This window comes from Ascaphus truei, chromosome 5 (assembly GCF_040206685.1).
Source record: "Ascaphus truei isolate aAscTru1 chromosome 5, aAscTru1.hap1, whole genome shotgun sequence".
NCBI classification, from domain to species: domain Eukaryota; kingdom Metazoa; phylum Chordata; class Amphibia; order Anura; family Ascaphidae; genus Ascaphus; species Ascaphus truei.
The window spans coordinates 92,523,907-92,548,920 of NC_134487.1; the positions used below are offsets into that span (position 1 = coordinate 92,523,907).

A 25,014-nucleotide genomic window follows, 5' to 3' on the forward strand; every position below is an offset into this window, starting at 1 on the left:
TTGTTCACGACGTCGCGCGCCAACCGATGACGTCAGCAGCGCAGCGCCCGAAGTTCTCCCCACACCACGAGATGCAACGCAGGTGACAGCTTACAACGTGCACTGTACTAGGCTCCTCCTCTCTACGTGTTTCGTGACGCTACGTCACTTCCTCAGTGTACACCATATCCCCCCAAACGGACCCCCTCCCGGAATTTTATTTGGGGGGGGGGGTGGGCTTATTATCCATTGGACACATTCCTCCTATTGTAGTCTAATACGGGGTGATCTCTCTGCTCTCGTGTATTGGAGGACTGACATACTGTGGGTTTTACATTTTATTATGTGATATCATAATTCAGAGTTTATTATCTGTAATGTTCTGTTATTTGCTTATGAAAGTGCACATTGTAGCCCTGTGAATTTTTAATATTGTGTTTTGTCAAGAAATGTGAGTATCTGTAGAAAGCGCTTCTGTTCGTACGTATGTACAGTATTCAAAACATGACTCGAGAGAGAGATTATTGGTGGACATATTATTTTCTCAGAGACTGAGAACCCATACAGAACAGAAAAGTAAAGTTCATTTGTAAAAATAATTTACATATTGGTTCACATTAGCCGAACTGCTGTTTAATGCTGTATGTATAATGTTAATTCTTGGTAATTGGTAAAGTATGTATATTTGCATTGGGATTATGACTATCCTAATCATCAAACTCGGGTTTGTTTCTTCTAGGGCTGTAATTAGTGACCCAGAACAAAATGCAAGTACTGCCAGCTACATGGATTATCTCCAGCCAGACCTGCTATCTGCCCCTCTTCGCTTTAGAAAAAGAACTTTGCATGAAACCAAGTAATATATATATATATTTATTGTAATGCTCTAACTTTACAGAAATATCCAATAAGCAATATTGAATGAGTACTTAAATAATAGGTGATACCTTTTATATTTCCTTGGAGTAACGATAGTCCAAATTAAAAATGTATTGCATTCTATTAAGTATGCACAGTTTGTTTTTGCACAGTTATAACTGGAGTAACACAGTAATTGAATTACAGCTTACAAATTGCAGGCCACTGACATTTAATTTCAACATTTCGGGGATTAGAAATACATTACATATAATGACATAAGTAATGGCAACTGGCCCTCAAGTGTCACAATTGATGCATTGGAAACAAAAAAGTCCTAATTATTCCCTCTTGTTTCCAGGCTACAAATTGTATGTATCTGTACACAGCTCAGCTCTCAAACTTCCACTTACAGTAGTTTTTTTGAAGGGCTTAGCTTGTTTAAGTGACTGGAAACAAAAAGCATTGATTAGTAGGCTCCTCCGGCAGGAATGGATTCTGGGCGATTTTTAATCCGTGGTATTAAGCTACTGCCCATTCACCTGAGCAGTCCGCCAGGTGTTTTATGACTTAGTTTAAGTCTGGTCCTTTATCTCCTACATCCTTTTGAAGGCCTCTTATTACATCTCCTTTGCATTACCCATGGTTTTTCTTTTCCGTTCCCATCATGAATCTTTATTTTAATTTAGAAGCCTTGTTTCTTGCTGCTTTTTAACTCTATTTCTTAATGCCTCTCTGCAAGTGACCACTGCCAGCCTTCAAACCCTTCATGAAAATGCAGCAGGTAGAACTTTTTTGCTTTCTTTTCTTTATTCTGTCATCTTCTCTCTCTTGTTTTTCTCTCACCATGGGCCATATTTACTAAGCTGTCTTTTGCCATAAAACTTTTTGAAGCTCTGGAGACACATTAGAGCTTATTCAAGTCAGTGGAGCATAACGTGACTTCCAGCACTGAAAGTTATCTTATGGAAAAATATTGCTTAGTAAATATGGGCCCAAATCTGTCTTTGCATGCGTGGCATTGTGCTCCTCCCTTGGTTATTATGCACTCTATCTGACCACTAATGCATATTATATTAGCTGGTCACTAAAATTCAGTATTGTACCTATAGAATGGTGTTTTTTCTTTAAAAAAAATCTCTTTTAAATTGCAATGTTACTAGGAAATAATTAACAATATGCAACTGGTTATTGTTTTACCTGTTTTTAACTCTGTTTTATTTTTGTTTAGTTACATTATTCTTGTCCCCCGTATGCAGTGCAGCTTTTTTTGTTACTTCAAACAATCTCACTTCTCTACACAAAATAAATAATCCATTTCTCCTTAGGTTAGGTAGCAATCTAAAGTATTGTGTGTGTGTGTGTGTTTTATATTATAAAAAGATCACTTGTGAGCACATTCATATGTCTTTGACAGGTCTGCAACCCTGCCTTTCACCATTATCACCTTGCATACAGTGCTTTCACTGCAGCAAGGGTTCTGGGAAATAACATGCAAATTATATATATATATATATATATATATATATGAAGGAACAAAAAAATGTGGCGCCAGAGTAGTACTAGGTGAACTATAAGTGAATGAACTGTAGTGATTCTATATAAATAAAGTGCATATGATTCTTAAAGTGTACCTAAAATTTTACTTAAACTACAATTGTGCAATAATGGATAATTTATACCTAACCGTGATATTAGAAATTCTATTCTACATAACACAACACCTTAAAGAATATATAACAAATATGAAAAATATTATTAAAAAAATATATATATATATACAATACAAAAAGTGCTAAAAAAGGAAAAACATGAAAAAAATATAAAAAGTCCAACCAGTCCTTCAATAGTCAGTCCATATGAATTGGTATGGATGTGTACAAGGGGGTCTTCGGCTGCTCTCAAATGGGATAAACCACCTCCACGAGTACCTACAAGCAAAAAAAGAGAGAGAGCGCACGCCCCATAGCATAACACTGTTGTATATTTATTTAAAATAGGGGAAGGGAAGGAACAGGGGGGGGGGGGGAATCAAACTCACAAGATGTAAGAATATAAAAGGCAGTTTGTGAATAATATCACCACCATCCGGTTCTGCTGGGCAAAATCACCTCCCGACCACTGATCAGGACGGCTGCAAACCGGATACCAGGGACGCCGCTACACCGTTTATCTGCTGCCCAAATTCAGCTCTCCACTTCCGAAATGGCCGCTGTATTCTTCCCGCGCTGTGTCTGGCCTCAGGCGCGTGCGCAGTGTCTTCGTGACGTAATCGCGCTCTCAGTTTCCCTGACGCGTTTCGTCACCAGTCGGCGACTTTCTCAAAGGGCTGATGATTCATGGTTAAAAGTCCTGCCCCTTTATACAGCCAGTCCACCACCTCAATACTCATTCATCAGGTGATTGTTATCTACTCACAATAAGCTTCTAAGGTGCCGCTTATAACTTTAAAAATACACAAGATGACTAACTGTTAAAAGAGCAGATTACAGACAATATTATATAGAAATTGACACTTAATGTTTAAAAAATCTATGAAACTTAGTTGTTATAAAGGAATACACATTTAAAGTATATAATTAATTAAAAAACTGAATTACACTCTTATAAAATGATAATTTAAAAATTGAACATAATGTATATATTGGGATAAAGGGACTGTCAGACAAAATTCATCTGGCACATATAGCCCATATTATTCTATCAATTATTAATTAAATAACATATTAAAAAACAGATGAATCCCTATAATTGACACATAGGAGCAAAAAGTGACACTAATAAAGTACTACACTAAATGACATAATATTGAAAAATGTATTGCAAAATGGTGATATTATTCACAAACTGCCTTTTATATTCTTACATCTTGTGAGTTTGATTCCCCCCCCCCCCCCCTGTTCCTTCCCTTCCCCTATTTTAAATAAATATACAACAGTGTTATGCTATGGGGCGTGCGCTCTCTCTCTTTTTTTGGTTATATATATATATATATATATATATATATATATACACTGTATATATTTTGAGGTTTCCAATAGATAATATTTTGTGTCCTATTGTAAAAAGTTGAAATGAGCATTTAATTTTTTTTTAGTGTTCTCTTCAATTCAGATTTGTATTCCTGTTTCCTAACTAACCCGTTATGTGTCATTCATTATGTTATTTTATAAACAGAATAAAAACAAGCTCAGCCTTAACAGAAAACATGCTGTCAAACAAGCTGCGCTTTGATGCCCGTATCATATCCAGGTAATTATATATTTTGAAATAAATATTTGAATGCAAGAGAACATATTACTCTACAGTGTTTAGATATATATCGGGTAATGGTAGATAAGAGAAGCACTTGGTCAATCTAATCTACCTGCTAGTTTCAAGTAATGTGCCCTTTAAGGACAGATTGAGGTCATTCTATAAATACTCTATGCAACAAGACAGCGAAAGAGTATGTGCTAATAAATATCTAGCTGAAGTGTGTTACCTTAATCCGTCCTTTGGCAGTACAGTGCTGGGCAGGCATGCTGCACAGTTTAAATGTTTTATTCTTTTGATGTAGTAGTTTGTAGATTTGGCAGAATGGCTCATTGTTGCAATGACAAACAAATGTCTACAGAGCAATATTAATTGAAATCCTTCTTAGTGCTTAAAGGAGCACTCCTGACTAAACATAACTTTTTTGTATAGTGCCGTAAGTGTCCATCCTATCACTCACCGGTTTAGGAGCGGCAAGCCCGGAGTGAACCGGCGGTCCACTGGGCAAATTGGGGATACAATATGGGCGCTGGGGTCGGGGTTTACTCCGGCGGCAATAGTAAAGTCGTGATGTTATTGAGAGATTATGTCATGACGGGTTTGTATTGGTGACCCATGTTTATAGTCGGGCACTGTATGTGTTGCTTTTTTTGTGTCATAAACACCACACACAAAAAACAACAAATATTTGTGGTTGGGGGTCGGGGGAGGGATGCCGGGGGACTACTTATGAGCTGAATGTGACCCCCCTGGTTTTAGGTAAGGTTAAAATAAAAAAAGGTTCCCAGATGGATTGCTGTTTTAAAGTGTGTGACATACTCTATTTTGTGTCCTTATGTATGCGGTTTATTACGTTTAAAAAAAATATCAAGTGATTTATCATCTTTATCAATTGACATGATAATCCTTCAGTTTACTTTGTGTTTTGGAATACGCTTCCAGGTGAAGTATTTATTAACAATTTTAGAACATATCAGTATGTGCGTCCATCAAACTTTGCTCAGAACCATTGTTCACTTTAAATGTAAAGGCTCCATGTCTTCGAGTTTTACTGGGGATCTTTTTAACTATATTGTAAATTGGGATTTTGGTTTTTGCAACATTTATATGGGATGTTTTAAACTGTCATATCTGTTCCCCATCAATATTATTTCATATTTTTCCAATGCCCTTTACATTATTATGAAACATTCAGAATATACTTTCCTAATTGTAGATAAAATAAATTTCACATCGAACAGTCTTTGAAGTAGACTTGAAGAGAAGACGACAGTTGGATTATTTTGTCAGACGTGCCTGCAATGGAAATAGATTTATGGCTGTTTATATGGAATAATTTCTCTTTTTATATTACCGGGGGAATACACTCATCCCAAAACCTCATGCATGATGTATATGACACTCTTAAAATATTTAATACCTCCTGTTAATCCGTTTAACACAGCTAGCTACTGCAAGCAATGTTAAATGTATTAATCTTGTTCCCCAACAGTGATCACTAGAAAAGACTTCTGATAGATTACATACCAGTTTTTATGATATACAAATATGTGTATTTGTTGTTCTGTTGCATGATAGAATAGCTGTGTAATGCAATAGGTTTCACAAAAAACTGTTGCTTCAGAGATCAATGTAATGTAAATCTATATTGTTTACTTCTGAGCTACCATAGCAAAGCCTTTTATTTCAAGGGCAGAAAGCACTACACTGTGACCTTTCAGTGACATTATCAAGTGATTTGAAATATAACCCAATAAAAAGCTAATTTGATCTGTAGAAGTTTTTGCAGACTTTAGTTGGGTATTATTTTTTAATTTTTTTTTAAAAAGCTTACAGTTTTCTTTCTGCTCTCCTAGTAACGATTAGGAACAGCTAATTCCTCTGCATAACTCAGTTATTCATATTATTACCCCAGGGGCATTGCAGCCTTGCTATTTTCTCACTTACTTTGCTAACAGTATTGCTCATCTTGCCTTGAGTATCTCACAACGTAATCGATTACTTAATTTCTTGATTCCCAGTGTGATATGGGTTGAAAATGAAAAACAGGTCATTAAAGTAGCAGTCCTCCGTAACTAAGCCCTCTCTTTACAAGATTGGAACTTGGGGGGGAGGGGTGTTCTCCAGAGTTGAACGGCGCTATTTTATAACTTGTATTTTATTATACATAAATGCATGATATACATAAAAAAAAAAGACATCAGGTGCATATTTAGCATATCATATACAATAACAAAAGCATAATAAACTCACGTAGTTTTTCGAGCCCTACTTAACCACGTGAGTGGGAATCGTCATGTGTAAGGTACTGGGGTAAATAATAATATATAAACAAATAAACAAAAAAAAAAAAAAAAGGAGGGGGGGGGGAAGGTGTATCCAAGGACAAGAATATATCTGGGGAACACCAGGACAGCGTGAGGATTATGTATCAACTAGTGAGGCCTTTCTGTAGAATAAGTGATTGGGCGTAAGGAGTATGAGGTTCTAGGTGTGGGGTTGGTTCTCATGCCCCCAAAGGAGAACGCATTTATTACTATTATAGCCAAATTGTGTTACGCTCTACCCCAGGGATGTCTGTTTGGGCAAGCCAGGGGGCCCAAACTTTTAGATAATTGTCGCCAGTGTCATTAACTAAGCTCGTTAGCTTTTCCATCTGGCAGATAAACCAAATACGATTCCGAATCTTTGGGATAATTGGAATATCGGGGCGTTTCCATAGTGCTGCGATCTTGCACCGCGTAGCTAGAGCAAAATGTGCAATTAGTTTATTGTGTGATTTTGATAGGCCCTTTAGGGGTCTGTTCATGAGAAACAGCCAAGGGTCTGGGGGAATAGTGAGATCAAATACTCTCTGGATCCAATTTCTGATCTTTTCCCATAGCGGGTATATCAGCGGGCAAGACCACAGCATATGTAACAGGTCAGCTGTTCCTCCACATTGTTTAGGGCACAATGGGGAGGACCCTGGTACAAACTTAGATAATTTGAGTGGGGTGAGGTACCATCTCATAAGAACTTTATATGCGTTCTCCTTCAGTGTGGTGCATATAGAACTTTTTGCGGCTCCTAGGAATATAGCATTCCACTCTTCGTCGTCCAAGGTCTCCCCCAGGTCCCTTTCCCATTGGGTACGGAATGTAGGTGATTGGTGCTTTGAGATTGCAGGTTCGACTACCTCTCTGTATATCGTAGATATGAGTCCCTTAGTGTCGGTTTCTGCCCGACAGAGCTTTTCAAAATTCGTCAATGGGGGGTATGGGGCAAATTTATTATAAAGTGATCTGAGCTGGAGGTATTTATGGAATTCAGCGTGGGGAATGTCTTTTTCTAGTCTGAGATGGTCAAAAGATTTAATTTTTAGATCATGGCCCTCCAGATCTTTGAGTCTAGTATAGCCTTTTTGTTTCCAAATTGAGTGATTATGACCAATAAGACCCGGTGCAAAACTGGGATTATTCCAAATGGGTGACATCAGGGAATTTGCTGAAGTAAGTGAGTTTTTTAATCTTGATGCTTCCCAAACAGATAAGGAGTTAGCCATTGAGGTGAGCGGTAAAATAGTGTTTTTCCTTGATGTTTTAGGTAGCCAAATCAAATTGTTAAGCTCTAAAGGGGAGCAAGGCGCATGTTCGAGCTCAACCCATCTTTTTAATTTGTGGTCGGAATGCCATTGTATGACCTGGCTTAATTGAGCCGCTTTAAAATATGACAACAGGCAGGGTACCGCTAGGCCACCCGCTAAGATAGGTCTCTTCATAGATAATTTATTTACTCTCGGTTTTTTACCTCCCCAGATAAAATTAGATATTCCAGACTGAAGTGAGAGTATGTCCTTCAGTTTGAGTGGCACAGGTAGTGTCTGGAAGAGGTATAGGATACGGGGAAGTAGATTCATCTTAACGCTGTGAATCCTTCCGATCCAAGAAATCTTCTTGGAAGACCATCTGATTAGGTCTTGTTTTAGAGTCCAGATCAGTTTGGGATAATTTGCTTTATAGATGCTTTTTGCATCTTTGGTGATATAGGTCCCCAAATATTTTATCGAGTTCTTTTGCCAGTTAAAATTGAAATTTAGTTTCAGTAATTTCTCTGTATGCCTAGGGAGGTTGATATTCAGAGCTTCAGATTTGGATTGGTTAATCTTGAAACCTGAGACCTTGGAGAATTTATCTAGTAGGTCAAACAGGTTAGGTAATGACGTAAGGGGTTTGGAGATGATTAATAGGATATCATCAGCATACAGGGCCGCTTTATGTGATTGGGAGTAAACGTTTAACCCTGAGATATCCGGGCTATCTCGAATTCGTGCCGCGAGGGGTTCAATACATAGGGCGAACAGGAGGGGAGATAAAGGGCATCCCTGTCTTGTGCCACTCTGGATTTGAAATGGGACCGAGGGGAAGCCCTGATGTATGACCCTGGCGGTTGGACCTGAGTATAGTGACATAATCGCTCTACTCACCCGATTTCCGAAGCCAAATGCCGCGAGCGTCTCTTTTAAGTATGGCCAGTCTATCCTATCAAAAGCTTTTTCTGCATCCAGACTTAATAGCATGCTTTGTGTGTTATTTTTGTTAGCCAATTCCAACAGATCAATAAATCGTCGGGTGTTATCCGCTGCCTGCCTCCCCTTAACAAAACCGACCTGATCTGGGTGTATTAGTCTGGGTAGGATATGACTTAATCTGTTGGCCAATAATTTCGCATATATTTTGATATCGGTATTAATTAGAGATATTGGCCTATAGCTTTTACAATTTAGCGGATCCTTGCCAGGTTTATGTATAAGTGATATAGACGCCCGCAGCATGTCCCCAGGAATAGGGGCTCCTGCTAAGATAGCATTAAACATTTGGAGCAGCCTCGGAGCAAGTGATTCGGAAAATTTCTTATAATAAAGCCCCGAAAAGCCATCAGGGCCTGGTGCCTTTGATGGCTTAAGCTCCTTGATGGCCTGCGACACTTCTTCTAATGTGAAGTCAGCGCCCATAGCTTCTCTGTCTAGCTCTGTCAATCTCTCCAGTTTTGAGCTGGCTAAGAAATCTTTTAGTGCGCTGCTCGTGTTGTTATTGTGTGCCACCTTCTTACCGTCGTATAGGGAGCCATAAAATGAACCGAATTCTTCCACTATTTTTTTAGGATTGGCCGTAAGTACACCCGATTTTAAGCGTATAGCTTGGATATTAAACTTAGATTGCCTATCTTTCAGTGCGCGCGCCAGCATCGTATCCGGCCTGTTAGCTTTTTCATAAAACTTCCTCTTAGACCAACATAGGGAGTTATCTGCCCGGGAAGTCAATAACATATTTAATTCAATTTTTGTATCTTTAAGTTCCTGTGTCGTAAGTGGATCGGGATTGGTCTTATGACTCGATGAAAGGGAATACAATTTGGATTGGAGCGTCCGAATTTTGGAATCCCTCACTCGTTTTCTTTTAGCAGTGAGATTAATTATTATGCCCCTTAGCGTTGCTTTATGAGCCTCCCATAAAGTCATATGGGACTCCACAGAGCCTGTTTTTATCTCAAAGAATTGAGTTATTTCTTGACCTATCGTTTCGCAGGTTTCGGGTATTTTAAGAATAGATTCATTAAGTTTCCAGTTTGCGCCTGGTCTATTGGTCTGAATATTGTTGCACCTGAGCTCAATTGGTGCATGGTCAGACCATGAAATATCATGAATCTTTGTATGATTGACCTTAGGGACCAGGTGGCACGAAACGAAGAGATAATCGATTCTGCTATATGAGGTGTGTGGGTGGGAATAGAAAGTGTAGTCCCTTGCCGTAGGGTGGAGCTCCCTCCATATGTCTACTAATTGATTATCTTTCAGGGCATTGTGCAGGGAATTTTGAGCTTTTTTATTATCGGAGTCATTTCCCCCTGATCTGTCTATTGAAGATTGCATTGTGATGTTAAAATCTCCTGCTATTATAGTGTATCCCTTAGCTGCTGAGTTTAGCAGACGGAAGAATCTGTCAAAAAAGGACGCATCCTGTGTACAGGGCGCGTAGAGGGAGGCCAACGTAATAGGCTGCTCATGTATGGTCCCTGTTACAATGATATAACGACCATCTACATCTTTTTTGATTGTCTGGAGAATAAATGGGATTGAGTTGTTAAATACGATGGCTACCCCACATTTTTTGACCGATGCTGATGCTGTATAAAATTGGGAGAAGCCCCTATCTAGGAACTTGGGGGAGCTATTATTACTAAAGTGTGTTTCTTGTAGAAATAGCACATCCGCTTGTTTTCTCTTGTAATTTGTAAAAGCAAGCTTTCTTTTGATTGGGCTATTAAAGCCCTTCACATTGTGAGAGATTAATGTTAACGCCATGTATTACGAAGCAGGGAATGATATATATAGTGATCTGCATACTTACTTGTGAAATTATATCTGAGGTTTCTGGCGGATGTGTCCCAAACTATCGTGTCGGCTAGACGCTCTGGGTGGAATCTATGCTCCCTGGAGAGGGAAGGGAAAGGGAGAGGGCAGGGAAAGGTAGACAAGACAGGGGAAGCGACAAGAGGGCTAAAACGGGAAAAAGAAAATAATAATAAAATTGTAAAAAGGGATAAACAAAAAACAAGGGCGTATCTCGGGAGCCCCCGAGAGTAGCTCCTGTGCCCAGAGGGTGGGTCTTCTGACTCCATCTTAAAGATGGGCCAGTCTCCTGTGTTGAAGACATCCCACCCTGGGTCTTGGAATCGGTCCCTCATATTTGGGGACCGATGAAGGGGACACATGCTCGAAGGGGAGTATCTCCCCCGGCACTTTTCAAAAAGGAAAAAGCAAAGCATATTTTGTGAACTGCAACATAAAATGATAGTGACATCAACTCAGTGCCACTAACAGTGACCTTAATGACCATGAACCTTGAATCCCGATTGTAATCTAGATAGTGCTATTACTGGTAATGGGGTTAGCGGGATTAACCTTGGCAAAATAACAGTAACCTTAGGCCGTTGAGCCCTTATGTTTGTAATCTTATCTAATGTGAACAGCTTCTAAACAGCTTTTATTAAGCTAACTTATGAAATTTTAAACATGTATATATATGTGTCTGCACATCATCTTCCCGAACATATATGGCAGATATGACACGAGAAACATTAGCATATGGATACAATACATGCTGTAATTTCAATCCGTAGAGACAAATAATATGTCAATTGTATTGTATGTATCCTCCATATAACCCGCTTCTTCATATAGAGATATCTAAATATATTTATATCGAACGAATCCGCATGTGCTGAAAAGTCTCCATCACTGATGTAGTCCTTATGACGTGACATAATAGACCTTCTCGTAGCACACCGTATACAGCCAAACCGAAATAGCAGATACTTATCATAGCGGAATCTTATATAGCGTATATAGTAATATGTAATAACACACATATACACAAACATATGTACACCTGCACATACATATATATACATATGTACTCAACATAACAATAATATACCTCTAACCCATATAACATATCTTCTCCATATATACTATTTTTTAATAAAATGTTAATCATCCCTGTTATATGGGATCATATGGATTTAATTTCTTTCATGTGTGATTCCCAGACCCTGTGTCACCCTATATGGGGCAATGTTTAACATGGAGATGATCTTTATTTATTTATGTTTGTTGGGTGTTGTGTACAGTATTGTGTGGGGGGCAGGGACATGCTTGGTGGTAACTAGACCTATACATATCCTCCAGGTGCCCCAGATGAGCGGGCCGAGACCCGTGAGGAGGGAGAGGGGCTCGACTTCCAAGTCTCCCTCTCCCCCTCTTATTCCATCTGGGGCTGTGGAGGAACCGCTTATTGTAGAGAAGCCCCCGCTGCACTGACGTCACTAGGGGCTTGTGGATGCACCGTGCGGAGGGCAACGATCTGGGCAGTGATGCTGGAATGTGTGTGTAATGCTGGGCTGTGCAGGTGGTGCTGAGCTGGGCTGCACAGGTGATGTTGAGCTGTGCTGTGCAGGTGATGTTGGGCTGTGTTGTGCAGGTGGTGTTGGGATGTGCTGTGTAGGTGATGCTGGGATGTGTGTGTAATGCTGGGCTGGGCTGTGCAGGTGGTGCTGGGCTGTGCAGGTGGTGCTGGGCTGTGCAGGTGGTGCTGGGGTGTGCTGTGCAGGTGGTGCTGGGGTGTGCTGTGCAGGTAGTGCTGTGCACATGATGGTAATGCTGGGCGGCGACGCTGGGCTATGTGACCTCCCCGGACCCCCCAGGAAAGCGGGCCGAGACCCGACAGCAGGGAGAGGGGCTCAATCTCCCAGTCTCCCTCCCACTCCATGCGGGGCCGCGGGGGGACCGCCTCCTGCAGAGAAGTCCCGGTCGCTCTGACGTCACTAGTCCGCGACCGAGATCTCGCGAGAAGGCGGGGAGTGCAGATTATGTGGGGAAAGGCTATGGGTGATGATGCTGGGGCACGCAGACGCTGGGGCACGAGCGCGCAGACGCTGGGGCACGGGCGCGCAGACTCTGGGGCACGGGCGTGCGCGCAGACGCTGGGGCACGGGCGCGCGCGCAGATGCTGGGGCACGGCGGCCCCCCCCACCCCGCCACCAAAGGCGAGCAGGCCAAGAATTGAGAGCAGGGAGAGAGGCTCGAACGCCGAGACTCCCTCTCCCCCTCCTACCCCACCGGCAATGGAGGGGCCGTCTCGTGTCCCATAGTCCCGGTCTCCCCGACGTCATCAGTCTGCGGCTGATATCTCGCGTGAAGAAGGAACCTCCGGATGACGTCATCGATTCATTCGCGCCAAAACCCCTGCTACTCCCGCCTCACACAGAGGAGGATGGGGCCAAGATGGCTGCCGCTCCAAAACTGCAAACGGATCTGCTCCAGGCTATAGCTGACATCTGGCAGAGGAGGTAAGTCTGGGTGATATCTGGTACTGGTGGGACAGTGGGCTTGAACAGGGATTCATTCCTTGAGGTCTGGGAGGTTGTAAACTTGTGTTGTTGTGCTGATTAAGATCAGTTGGAGCCTGAAGCCTCCCGCACCACATGCTGTTTAGCACGGGGGGTCCCTGATTTGTTCCAGGAGGGAGTGAGGGGGTTGGCGATGACGGATGGTGGCTGTGCTGGGTTAAGTATGGCTCCAGTGACCCCGAGTTTGGCGAGGAAGCCTTCTCCGTTTTCTGGTTTTTTTAAAGTGTGAGCAACACCATTTTTAATTGAAAGGAGGGCACAGGGAAACAGCCATCTGTATCTGATGTTATGCTCTCGGAGAACTTTTGTAATTGGAGTCAGAGCCTTTCTTTTAATCAAGGTGGCAGGGGCTAAGTCCTGGTATATCTGGAACTTGACCTCCTCGAACTCAAGGGTCTTAGCTTCACGGGAGATCCTGCACACCTCTTCTTTGGTGCGAAAATGGTGGAATCGCGCCACAATATCTCTGGGGGGGTCACCACTCTGGGGTTTCCCGCGCAAAGCTCTATGGCACCTGTCCAGCCGTATCTCAGAGTCTGGTTTATCCGGAAAAAGGTGCTCCAGCCACCTATTGGTAAAATCTTCAGGGTCATTTATATTTTCAGGGACCCCCCGTAGCCTGATGTTGCACCGCCGGTCGCGGTTTTTGGCGTCCTCTGCCTTATCTTCTAAAAATCTGACTCTGTCGTTTAAAGCAGTGACCTGGTCGTGTGTTTCAGCTATGGCGGTGGTTGTCTCGTCCATTTTAGTTTCAATGGAGTCAGTACGCTCTCCGAGAGCATCTAGGTCTTTTCTAAGCGCCCAAAGTTCTGTCATGAAGAATTTCTTCATATCTGCGCAAAATGCTTTTAGGTCTTTGCGCCGGACTATATCTTCATCCCCCTCCTCCTCCACAGGAGGATCCACAGCAGGGGCCTTGTCTGATGTCTGCCCAGGGATCTCTTTATTTTCGGGTGGGGGCGCTCCGTTTTTCTTGAAAAAAGTGGTAACCGGTTGGCCTTTGGATCGAGCTGTTTTGCTAATCGGCATCTCTGGATGTTTATAAAAGATGTGCTGTGTAGTAATCAGGTAGAATCACGCTTTTGCCGCTTGTAATTGCTTTAATAGTGCCGGTGGGAGAGGAGCTCTGAAATCAAGTCTCCATTCCCTCCAACAGCCAGCAGGTGTCTCGAACGGCGCTATTTTAATCTGCGTTCCTGAGATTCTTAATGATGAAGTTGTTGACATTGCTTCCTGGTCTTTAAAGGGGACTTAATATGGCCATCTAATCGGAAGCCACAAACTATGATGTTGTGGCTTCTATTTGCTTGGAATTTGACATTTTACTTCCCATGGAGCGAGATTTAAACCCAGTAACGTCACTGGTAAGTTTCTCGGGAATCGGGAGGTTCCTGGACCTGAAAACAGTGCAGTTCAGCTTCCGGCTCCAATCGTATGGGGGAATAAAAAAGAAGGGGAAAAGGGGAGGGGGGGGGGATTTCTACTTTAACTGCATATACTGTTATATGTATGAGATATGTGCAGTAATTGACCCCTTCACCTTCCGTAAAACCTAGTGAATTCTGGAGTGAACCCTAAAATCATATAAAAACAAATAATGGGCTGAAATTCATATTCTGACATACTGTACGGGACATGTTCCTTTTTGTGAGTAAGCTCTTCTAAATAGTGTCTCCCTCTGTGTTGTCATTTACTTGCCGCTCTTATCCCTATTGTTTGTACTTTATTTTCCCTGTATTGCAATCTTGTAAAGTGCTGCGTACACTGTGGGCGTTCTATAAATGAAATGATACAAACAGTCTTTCCTTTTTGAGCAATCTGTACACAGTGAGGGCTGCATTAAGAATAATATTGTTTAGTGAAATAGTAATTTATATCTGATTGTTGGCATATAAAAACATCTAAGCAGGGGACCCTTTGCTGCTATTATGTGGGGTGAGTCCTTTTACATCTCATTATTTTCCCCATGCTAGTTCATGTAGTGCTAAAGTGTAAAGATTTTCCATCTGCATGTGAAACTAAAGTGGATTTTATCCAAAAAATCTTTTATCTTCAGACAAGTTTATTGCAGTGTTCCCTTATATCAATCCTACAGAGCAACCAATAGTCCAGCTTTCCCATACTTAATCAAATTGTTTGGTGATAGTTAGAACTACATATAGATAAATTAAAGTGTTACTTATATCCTTTTTGAAAACCTGGCCTGCGGGTTGCTCTCGCAGACTGAACGTGGGAATCACTGGATTATAGTGTTGAGATGTGATGTTCTTGTTTCTCTAAAACAAAAATAGAGCACATATTAACCCTTTCAGTGCTGAAAGGACAATTAATGTTGCAAGTAGCCATGGAATGCAAACACATGGAGGTAAATAGGAATTTAGACCAAGGTAATGCAGTTGATGTGGTCTACTTAGATTTTGCAAATGCTTTTAATATGGTGCCACACAAGAGGTTAGTGTACAAAATAAAGCAAATTGGTCTAGGTAAAAATATTTGCACCTGCATTGAAAACTGTTTGAAGGATAGACAACAGAGCATTGTCATAAATGGAACCTTTTCAGGTTGGGCTAAAGTTTTGAGTGGAGTACCTCCGGGATCTGTACTTGGACCCCTGCTTTTTAACTTCTTCATTAATGACCTTGACCTTGAGGTTGGCATAGACAGCAAAGTCTCCATCTTTGCTGATGACACTAAATTATGTAAGGTTATAAAATCAGAGCAGGATGTAATTTCTCTTCAGAAGGACTTGGAGAGACTGGAAACTTGGGCAGGTAAATGGCAGATGAGGTTTAATACAGATAAATGTAAGGTTATGCATTTGTGAAACAAAAATACTACTTAGAGGATTAAATGGGGCAACATTTGGTGAATCCTTAATGGAGAATGATTTAGAAGTGCTTGTAATAGCAATAATGCCCAATGTCAGGCAGTAGCTACACAGGAAAATAAGATCTTATTGTGCATTAAACGAGGTATGTATGACAGGGAAGTAAGCATAATTATGCCACTGTATAAAACATTAGTAAGACCACACCTTGAATAGTTTTGGGCATTACTCCATAAAAAATACATTATGGAACTAGAAAAAGTGCAAAGTAGAACCACTAAATTAATAAAGGGAATGGAAAATTGGATTTATGACGAGAGATTAGCTCAATTATATTTGTTTACATTAGAAAAGAGACGTCTGTAACAACCTGGGAGTCACGCCGCCCTCGGCGCGCTCCCCACTCACCCGCAGTTCCGCCGGGTCCTCCCGCGGCGCACAATCAGCCTCCCTCCAGGACGCCGATCGCCGCCTCACCTAGGCGCGCGCGCACACACCGGCATCCCTCTTCTAATGCCGGTTCTGAGCGCATACCCGGTCACGCGGCCACACGGAGGCGCGGCTACATGGATGCGCACCAGCCTCTTAAAGGCACACTATCCACGCAATCCAATGCTGCAATCAAATGCAGCCTTACTACTGGGCTCAATAGCTCCTCCCCCGGGAGCCCTTCTGGACCTATCCCTGTCGCAGCCTGGCCCATCCACACACCCCCACCTTGCTACCCTGCCATTGGATCCTCTCACTTATATATACCCTGCGGTTTCACTGACTCGTCGGCTGAGCATAGAACCAGTTGTTCTCATCACTCTCTGCCTCCCTAGTCCTGTCTTGTCTTGTCTTGCAGTCTTCCTTGTGTACCGAACCGGCTTCCTCTTCAACCTCTCCGCACCTCTGGCATCCCGAACTTGGCATATGGCAATACGACTCTCCGCACCTCTGGCATCCCGAACTCGGCATACGGTAAAACGACTACGTCTCTCTCTCTATCCCCGGACTTGGCTAACAGTACCCACTACTATCCGTACCTCTCCTGCCCCGGCCCGGACACCCAGACCATTCTACTCTCAAGACGTGCACTCGTGGCTGTGGGTGGCATTATATCCTTTCCCACCTCAGCACCGTGGTCCCGCCTCGTTTGTGGTGAGCACTACCTGACATTATGCTCAGCCCAACAAACATGGACCCCGCTTAGGTGGTGCGTACTTTGATTTCGCACTCTAATCTCTTCGCCAGGCTTGAAACTTATCTGGAGAAAAATGATAGGCGGATGGATTTGCTTCAGCAGAGCCTTCATTCCCTTACCGTTCAAGCCCGGGCTTCCACTCTAGGACCTTCGGCAACGGCCTCGGCTCCCTCCGCAGCTGTCTTCACATCCCCTTTGTCTGCAATGGAACCCCGAATTCCGACCCCCAACCGCTACGCTGGGGACCCCCAAGGATATAGGGGCTTCCTTAATCAGTGTTTCATTCAATTCGAACTCTCACCCTCTCGTTTTGTCTCCTCAAGGTCTAAGGTCGCTTATATCGTGGCTCTTCTCTCCGACGAGGCGCTGGCCTGGGCCTCCCCCATTTGGGAACAACAGTCTCCCATCACACAGGACATCGACCTCTTTGCCCGAGAGCTCCGAAGGGTTTTTGACACGCCTGGACGGCAGTTAACGGCAGCTTCCTCCCTCTTCCACATAACCCAGGCAGATAGTCCAGTCGCTAGGTACGCTGTGGAGTTCCGCACCATTGCAGCTGAGACGGGGTGGAACAATGAAGCACTATCTTCGGCTTTTTGGCAGGGCCAGTCGGAGCCCCTAAAGGATGAGCCTGCGGCGCAGGAATGTCCTACAGACCTAGAGGATTTGATCTCCCTAGGTATCCGGGCGGACCAGCGTCTGCAGGAGCGGAAGACTGAGCGTTCTCGTCACCGTCTACGGATTTCAAGGTCTCCCGTTCCACTGTTCGTTTCCCCAGCACCTCCGTCCTTGGACGCCCCCGAACCAATGGAATTAGGAGGGAACAAGCTGTCCTCTGCCGAGAAACAACGCCGCGCAGTGCAGGCCTCTGTATGTACTGTGGCAATTCCGGTCACTTAGTGCTCCAGTGTCCCCACAAGCCGGGAAACGCCAAATCCCAATGAGATCCCGGGGAGTCTCGTTGGGAACACTGACCCTCTCCCCCATCATCAAGGAGGTCCTTCCCACCAGGATCCTCCTGCCAGTGACGCTGTCTGGAGAGGGGTTTCATATTCAAGCACTGGCATTCGTGGACTCCGGCTCCGCAGGCAACTTCATTGATAAAGCCTTTGCAGAACGGAATAATATTCCACTTACCTGCAAGAGGATTCCAGTTGGCCTGGAGGCCATTGATGGTTGACCACTAGAGCCAGCCTTCATCACGCTGCAGACAGTGCCTCTTCAACTGCAGTCCGCCGGGGTTCATACGGAGACCATTACCCTCGATGTCATTCACACTCCTTCCGTCGAGCTGATCTTGGGCTTTCTCTGGCTCCAACTCCATAACCCTCACCTCGACTGGACTAACCGGGAACCTATCCAGTGGGGTGCTCAATGTGCCAAGACCTGTACCAGGCTGCCCCAGAGCGAAGGAGGTTGGCGTACCATGCCAGAGGAGGTCAACTCCTTGCCCGTAGTGTATCTGGAATTCCGCGATGTTTTCGACAAGGCATGATCCGAGGTCCTACCTCCGCACTGGCCTTTTGACTGTTTTATCGACCTGCTGCCCGGGGCAGTCCTTCCCAGGGAATGATCTTATCCACTTTCTCTTCCAGAGACTAAAGCCATGAACAGTTACATTGCAGAGAAATTGGAGTGGGGTTTCATCCGAAAATCTTATTCCCCAGTCGGAACGGGCTTCTTTTTTGTAAAGAAGAAGGATGGGTCTCTTCGCCCATGTATCGACTATCGGGGCTTGAACAAGATCACGCGCAAAAACTGCTACCCGCTGCTTTTGATTTATGAGCTCTTTGACCGCCTTCAAGGAGCAACCATTTTTTCTAGATTGGACTTACGGGGCGCATACAATTTGGTGAGGATACGAGACGGGGAAGAGTGGAAGACTGTGTTCAACACCCATGACGGCTATTACGAATACCTGGTCATGCCGTTTGGCCTGTGCAACGCGCCAGCAGTCTTTCAGGACTTCGTCAATGAAATTTTCTGGGACATTCTTAACAAATTTCTCATCTTTTACTAAGACAATATCCTAATTTTTTCCAAGGCCCCCCAAGAGTACGTTAAACACGTTCAGCAGGTACTGTTACGCCTCCGGAAGAACCATCTCTTTGCGAAATTGGAGAAATGCCAATTCCATCTGACGTCCGTGGTGTTCCTGGGATACATTATCTCTGACTCCGGGTTCACTATGGATCCAGCGAAACTGAAGGCTATTCTGGACTGGCCTCGGCCGACCACCCTTAAAGCCGTACAACGCTTTCTAGGTTTCGCAAACTACTAACGTCGCTTCATTCGCAATTTGTCCACCACGGTATCTCCCATCACAGCTCTAACCAAAAAAAAGCTGTATGTGCTGTGCACGCGCATAGTAAGTGAAACTTCTTTGACTTTTGTCACAGAAATTGTATTTGTGTTTGTGATGTTTTAATTAAAAATCAAAATACAATTTCATTGACAAAACGCAAATAAATTTGACTTATAACGCGCGTGCTCGGCACACATCCCCTGTATTAGCTATTTGCACTTTGTGAATTCCTCGTGTGTGCGTGTGACTGGGAGTGTGCGTGTGACAGAGAGTGTGCGTGTGACAGAGAGTGTGCGTGTGACAGAGAGTGTGCGTGTGACAGAGAGTGTGCGTGTGACAGAGAGTGTGCGTGTGACAGAGAGTGTGCGTGTGACAGAGAGTGTGCGTGTGACAGAGAGTGTGCGTGTGACAGAGAGTGTGCGTGTGACAGAGTGTGCGTGTGACTGAGAGTGTGCGTGTGACTGAGAGTGTGCGTGTGACTGAGAGTGTGCGTGTGACTGAGAGTGTGCGTGTGACTGAGAGTGTGCGTGTGACTGAGAGTGTGCGTGTGACTGAGAGTGTGCGTGTGACTGAGAGTGTGCGTGTGACTGAGAGTGTGCGTGTGACTGAGAGTGTGCGTGTGACTGAGTGTGCGTGTGACTGAGTGTGCGTGTGACTGAGTGTGCGTGTGACCGAGTGTGCGTGTGACCGAGTGTGCGTGTGACTGAGTGTGTGTGTGACTGTGAGTGTGCGTGTGACTGTGAGTGTGACTGACTGTGCGTGTGACTGACTGTGCATGTGCGTGTGAGTATGCATGTGACTGTGCGTGTGACTATGAGTGTGCATGTGACTGTGAGTGTGCATGTGACTGCGTGTGACTGTGCGTGTGACTGTGCGTGTGACTGTGTGCGTGTGACTGTGTGCGTGTGACTGTGTGTGCGTGACTGAGTGTGCGTGTGACTGTGTGCGTGAGACTGAGTGTGCGTGCGTGTGACTGAGTGTGCATGTGACTGAGTGTGCGTGTGACTGAGTGTGCGTGCGTGTGACTGTGTGTGCGTGCGTGTGACTGTGTGCGCGTGCGACTGAGTGTGCACGTGACTGTGAGTGCGCGTGACTGAGAGTGTGAATTCCTTGTGTGTGTGTGTCAATTAGTGTCTGTGTGTTTGTATATATGTGTGTGTGTCAGTCAGTGTATGTGTGTCAGTCAGTGTGTGTGTGTATGTGTGTCAGTCAGTGTTTGTGTGGTGTGTATGTCTCTTTCTGTGTCCTGTCTGTGTCCTGTGTCCTGTGTCCTGTGTTCCCGTCACCCCCCCCCCCCCCCGGAGGTACACGACCGCGGCACAGTCCCCATTCTCTACCCCTGGTAGAGCTGCGTGTCCTGCTGCAGCCAGGTCCACACAAGGGGGTTACAGGAGGGCACGGTAATGTGCGTGGGGCGCTCTTCCCTCTGATTATGCTGTGGAGGACGCATAGCACAACAGCCTCTTCTGCCGCCATCACTGCTGCGCATGCGCGGCATAGGAGCGGCAATGGCGGAAGTTCACTCGCCCCCGATACACAGTTGCGCAGCACGCAGACCCCGCAGCCATTGTTGGCTTCCTCCGGCAGCCGGGTCAGCGGCCTACAGCCCCGCGGGGAGCCGATGTAATAATGCATCTGGGGGGAATGGCGCATGTGCTGGAGCGGCCGGGGCTGAGGGGAGGGGTTAGCCATCAAAACACAACAGCGCATGCGCGGCATGGCAGCGAGAACGGCGGCCATTAGTAGCGGCGCCGGCGGCTATCGCATATGTCAGCGGCCGTGTGGGGAGTGCGTCGGCCATCAGGCCGTTAGGAGCGGCGACGGCGGCTATCGCCGCCGCCGCCGCATTGATTTTTGGAGCGGGTGTGATGTCAGTGTTGGGGTCGGGCTGAGCCAGAACACAGCCCGGCCTCAACTGCCAGCACTGACGTCACATCCGTTTCATTTCTGTCTCCACAATTCTTTTTTGCCCTAGTTCGAATAAGGTGCCACTAAGGAAGTTTCACTTCAAAAAGGTGCAGATCCCTCATCGTGGTCCAGAACCGCCATTCAAGCATTCAATCTTCTCAAGAAGGCTTTTGTGTCCGCCCCTATCCTCATCCACCCAGATCCTAAACTCCCATTTACCCTGGAAGTGGATGCCTCTGACGTCGGGGCCGGCGCCATTTTGTCCCAAAGGAGTTCGCCTTTAGCCAGATTACACCCATGTGCCTTCTTTTCAAAAAAAAATTCTTCCGCAGAAAGGAATTATGATGTTGGGAACCGGGAACTCTTGGCAATCAAGTTGGCATTAGAAGAATGGAGACACCTCTTAGAAGGCACGGAAACCCCCATAACCATTCTCACGGACCATAAAAACCTGCTCTACTTAGAAGGGGCACGTCTTCTCCCAGTTCAATTATTTAATCTCCTTCGTTCCCGGCTCCAAAAACCTGAAGGCAGATGCCCTGTCACGGCAGTTCCTTGCAGAGTATAGGTCTGAAGAACGGCTAGAAACGATAATTCCATCCAAATTTATCGTATCCGCCAATTCCTTTGACGTTATGGACAAGATCCGATCCGAGCAATCTCAGGCTCCTATGGGGCTCAAGGTCCCGGAGGGAAGGCTCTACACCGCACCGCAACATCGCAAGAGAGTCCTCGAGTGGTGCCATTCCTCTAAGTCGGCAGGACACCCAGGGATGCGGAAAACTAACGACCTCATCCAACGAACTTTCTGGTGGCAAGGGATGTCTAAAGATGTGGAGGAATTATTGAAGGCGTGTGGCACATGTGCTCGCAACAAAGTACCCCGGGTCAAACCAGCGGGTCTTCTTCTTCCATTATCCATCCCAAATCGGCCTTGGAACCATACTTCTGTGGATTTTATTGTGGATCTTCCAACTTCCAAGGGGATGAATACTATCCTTGTTGTCACTGATCGCTTTTCCAAGCAGACTCACCTCGTCCCCTTGAAGGGCCTTCCGAATTCCCCCAGGCTCGTGGATGTTTTCATCCAGGAAATCTTTCGTCTCCATGGAGTGCCGTCGACATTCGTCTTGGACAGGGGGTCCCAATTCGTTTAAAAATTTTGGCGAGCCTTTTCACTAAAATTTGGCATTTCATTACAATTCTCTTCAGGATACCACCCACAGACCAATGGGCAGACGGAGAGAGCCAATCAAAACCTGGAACAATACCTTCGATGTTTCATAACCGATACACAGGACGATTGGGTGGATCTACTACCTTGGGCCGAGTTTGCCCTCAACTCCCTACGTAATGACTCCACTCAAGAATCTCCCTTTTTTGTAAATTTCGGGTTTCACCCATCCTGGTTACCCTCCTCCCCCCAATCCTCTGGGGTACCAGCGGTTGACAAACGTATCACCCGGCTGATGGAAGAAGATTCAGGAGAACTTAAAAGTGGCCACTGGAAGACAGAAACTCCAGGCAGATCGCCTTCGACGCCAGGTCCCGGAATTCTCTCCAGGAGACAGGGTGTGGCTATCATCCAGGAATATACGACTAAGAGTTCCCACAATGAAGCTGGCATCCAAGTTCCTCTGTCCCTTTCCCGTGGTCAGGAAGATTAATCCAGTAGCATATCGCCTGCGTCTTCCACCCTCAATGAAGATTCCTCCGGTTTTTCACATATCCTTGCTAAAACCAGCATTTCAGAGTCCTCGTTTTTCCAAGACCACTTCTCCTCCACTCCCCCTGCTGATCCAAGGACAACAGGAGTACGAGGTCCAGTCTATCCTGGATTCAAGTATCTCCAGAGGAGGAGTACAGTACCTGGTCCACTGGAGGGGGTTCGGACCAGAGGAACACTCTTGGGTCCCCCACCGACACCTCCACGTTCCCCGACTCGTCCAAGCATTCCATCGTAGGAATCCCTCCAAACCGTGCCATGGATGCCCGGAGGTCGCCCCTGAAGGGGGGGATACTGTAACAACCTGGGAGTCACGCCGCCCTCGGTGCGCTCCCCACTCACCCGCAGTTCTGCCGGGTCCTCCCGCGGCACACAATCAGCCTCCCTCCAGGACGCCAATCGCCGCCACACCTAGGCGCACGCGCGCACGCCAGCATCCCTCTTCTAATGCCGGTTCTGGGCGCATACCCGGTCACACGCCCGCAGGCGCGGCCACACGGAGGCACACCAGCCTCTTAAAGGCACACTACCCCAATCCAATGCTGCAATCAAATGAAGCCTTACTACTGGGCTCAATAGCTCCTCCCCCGGGAGCCCTTCTGGACCTATTCCTGTCGCAGCCTGGCCCATCCACACCCCCCCACCTTGCTACCCTGCCATTGGATCCTCTCACCTATATATCCTGCGGTTTCACTGACTTGTCGGCTGAGCATAGAACCAGTTGTTCTCATCACTCTCTGCCTCTCTAGTCCTGTCTTGTCTTGTCTGGCAGATTTCCTTGTGTACCGAACTGGCTTCCTCTTTGACCTCTCCGCACCTCTGGCATCCCGAATTTGGTATACGGCAATACGACTCTCCGCACCTCTGGCATCCCGAACTTGGCATACGGTAAAACGACTACGTCTCTCTTTCTAACCCCGGACTTGGCTAACAGTACCCACTACTAAATGTATCTCTCCTGCCCCGGCCCGGACACCCAGACCATTCTACTCTCAAGACGTGCACTCGTGGCTGTGGGTGGCGTTATATCCTTTCCCACCTCAGCACCGTGGTCCCACCTCGTTTGTGATGAGCACTACCTGACAGCGTCTAAGATGGGATATGATAACTATATACAAATATATTTGGGGTCAATACAAGAAACTTTCAAAATAATGATTTTTTCCAAGGGCAGTACAAATGACACGTGGTCATCCCTTAAGGTTGGAAGAAAGGAGATTTCACCAGCAACAAAGGAAAGGGTTCTTTACAGTAAAGGAAAGTAAAATGTTTAATTTGTTAACCATGGAGACTGTGATGGCAGATACAATAGATATCTTCAAAAAAGGTTGGACATATTTTTAGAAAAGAAAGGTATACAGGGATATACAAAATATAAACATGGGAAGGATGTTGATCCAGGGAGAAATCTGATTGGCAATATTTGGCGTCAGGAAGAATTTATTTTTCCCCTTGTGAGACTTAATTGGATGATGTTTCACTGGGGTTTTTTGTTTGCCTTCCTCTTGATCAAAATACTTTATATACAAATATAGGATAAGTATTTGTCATCTAAGTTTAACATAGTTTGAACTTGATGGCTGTCTTTTTTTCAACCTCATCTACTATGTACAGTAACTATATAACTTCCTTCCATTTACAGTTACTGTAAACTGCACTAGTGGCGGTTGCACTGGATTTATCAAAGTTGTACCTTCACTTATTCCACTCAGTAGCAGCTGATTGGTGAAGCATTTATGCAAATGACACACAACTTTTACAGTGCTAGGGGTCCGGTGGCACCATGTCAGGAAACACGCACTGGGACTGCTGCGGTCCTGGCAGCTCGTTAGTAGTAAGGTGTGCTGACTGCACACATGATTGTCTATAAGAAGACACCTCACAGTCTCTTCCTGGCTTCTCAACTAAAGTCCTACCTGGCTGGAGCAGGTTGTGTTGCCTCAGTTTCTAGTTGTGCCCTTGGTCCTGTCCCTTTCTGCCCCTATTTACGACAACCTCTTCTTTGTTATGTTTTCCTAGTG

General features: G+C 45.1%; 1 protein-coding gene across 3 annotated transcripts in view; it reads left to right on the forward strand.

The window, feature by feature from the left end:
- Window positions 1–25,014, forward strand: part of CAPS2 (calcyphosine 2) — a 108,005-nt gene that overhangs the window by 26,667 nt on the left and 56,324 nt on the right. For all 3 annotated transcript variants that reach the window (XM_075600225.1, XM_075600222.1, XM_075600223.1), the window contains exons 10-11: window positions 719–835; window positions 4,015–4,089. In XM_075600225.1, the coding sequence (XP_075456340.1) occupies window positions 719–835; window positions 4,015–4,089 (192 nt within the window). The remainder of the gene's footprint in view (window positions 1–718; window positions 836–4,014; window positions 4,090–25,014) is intronic.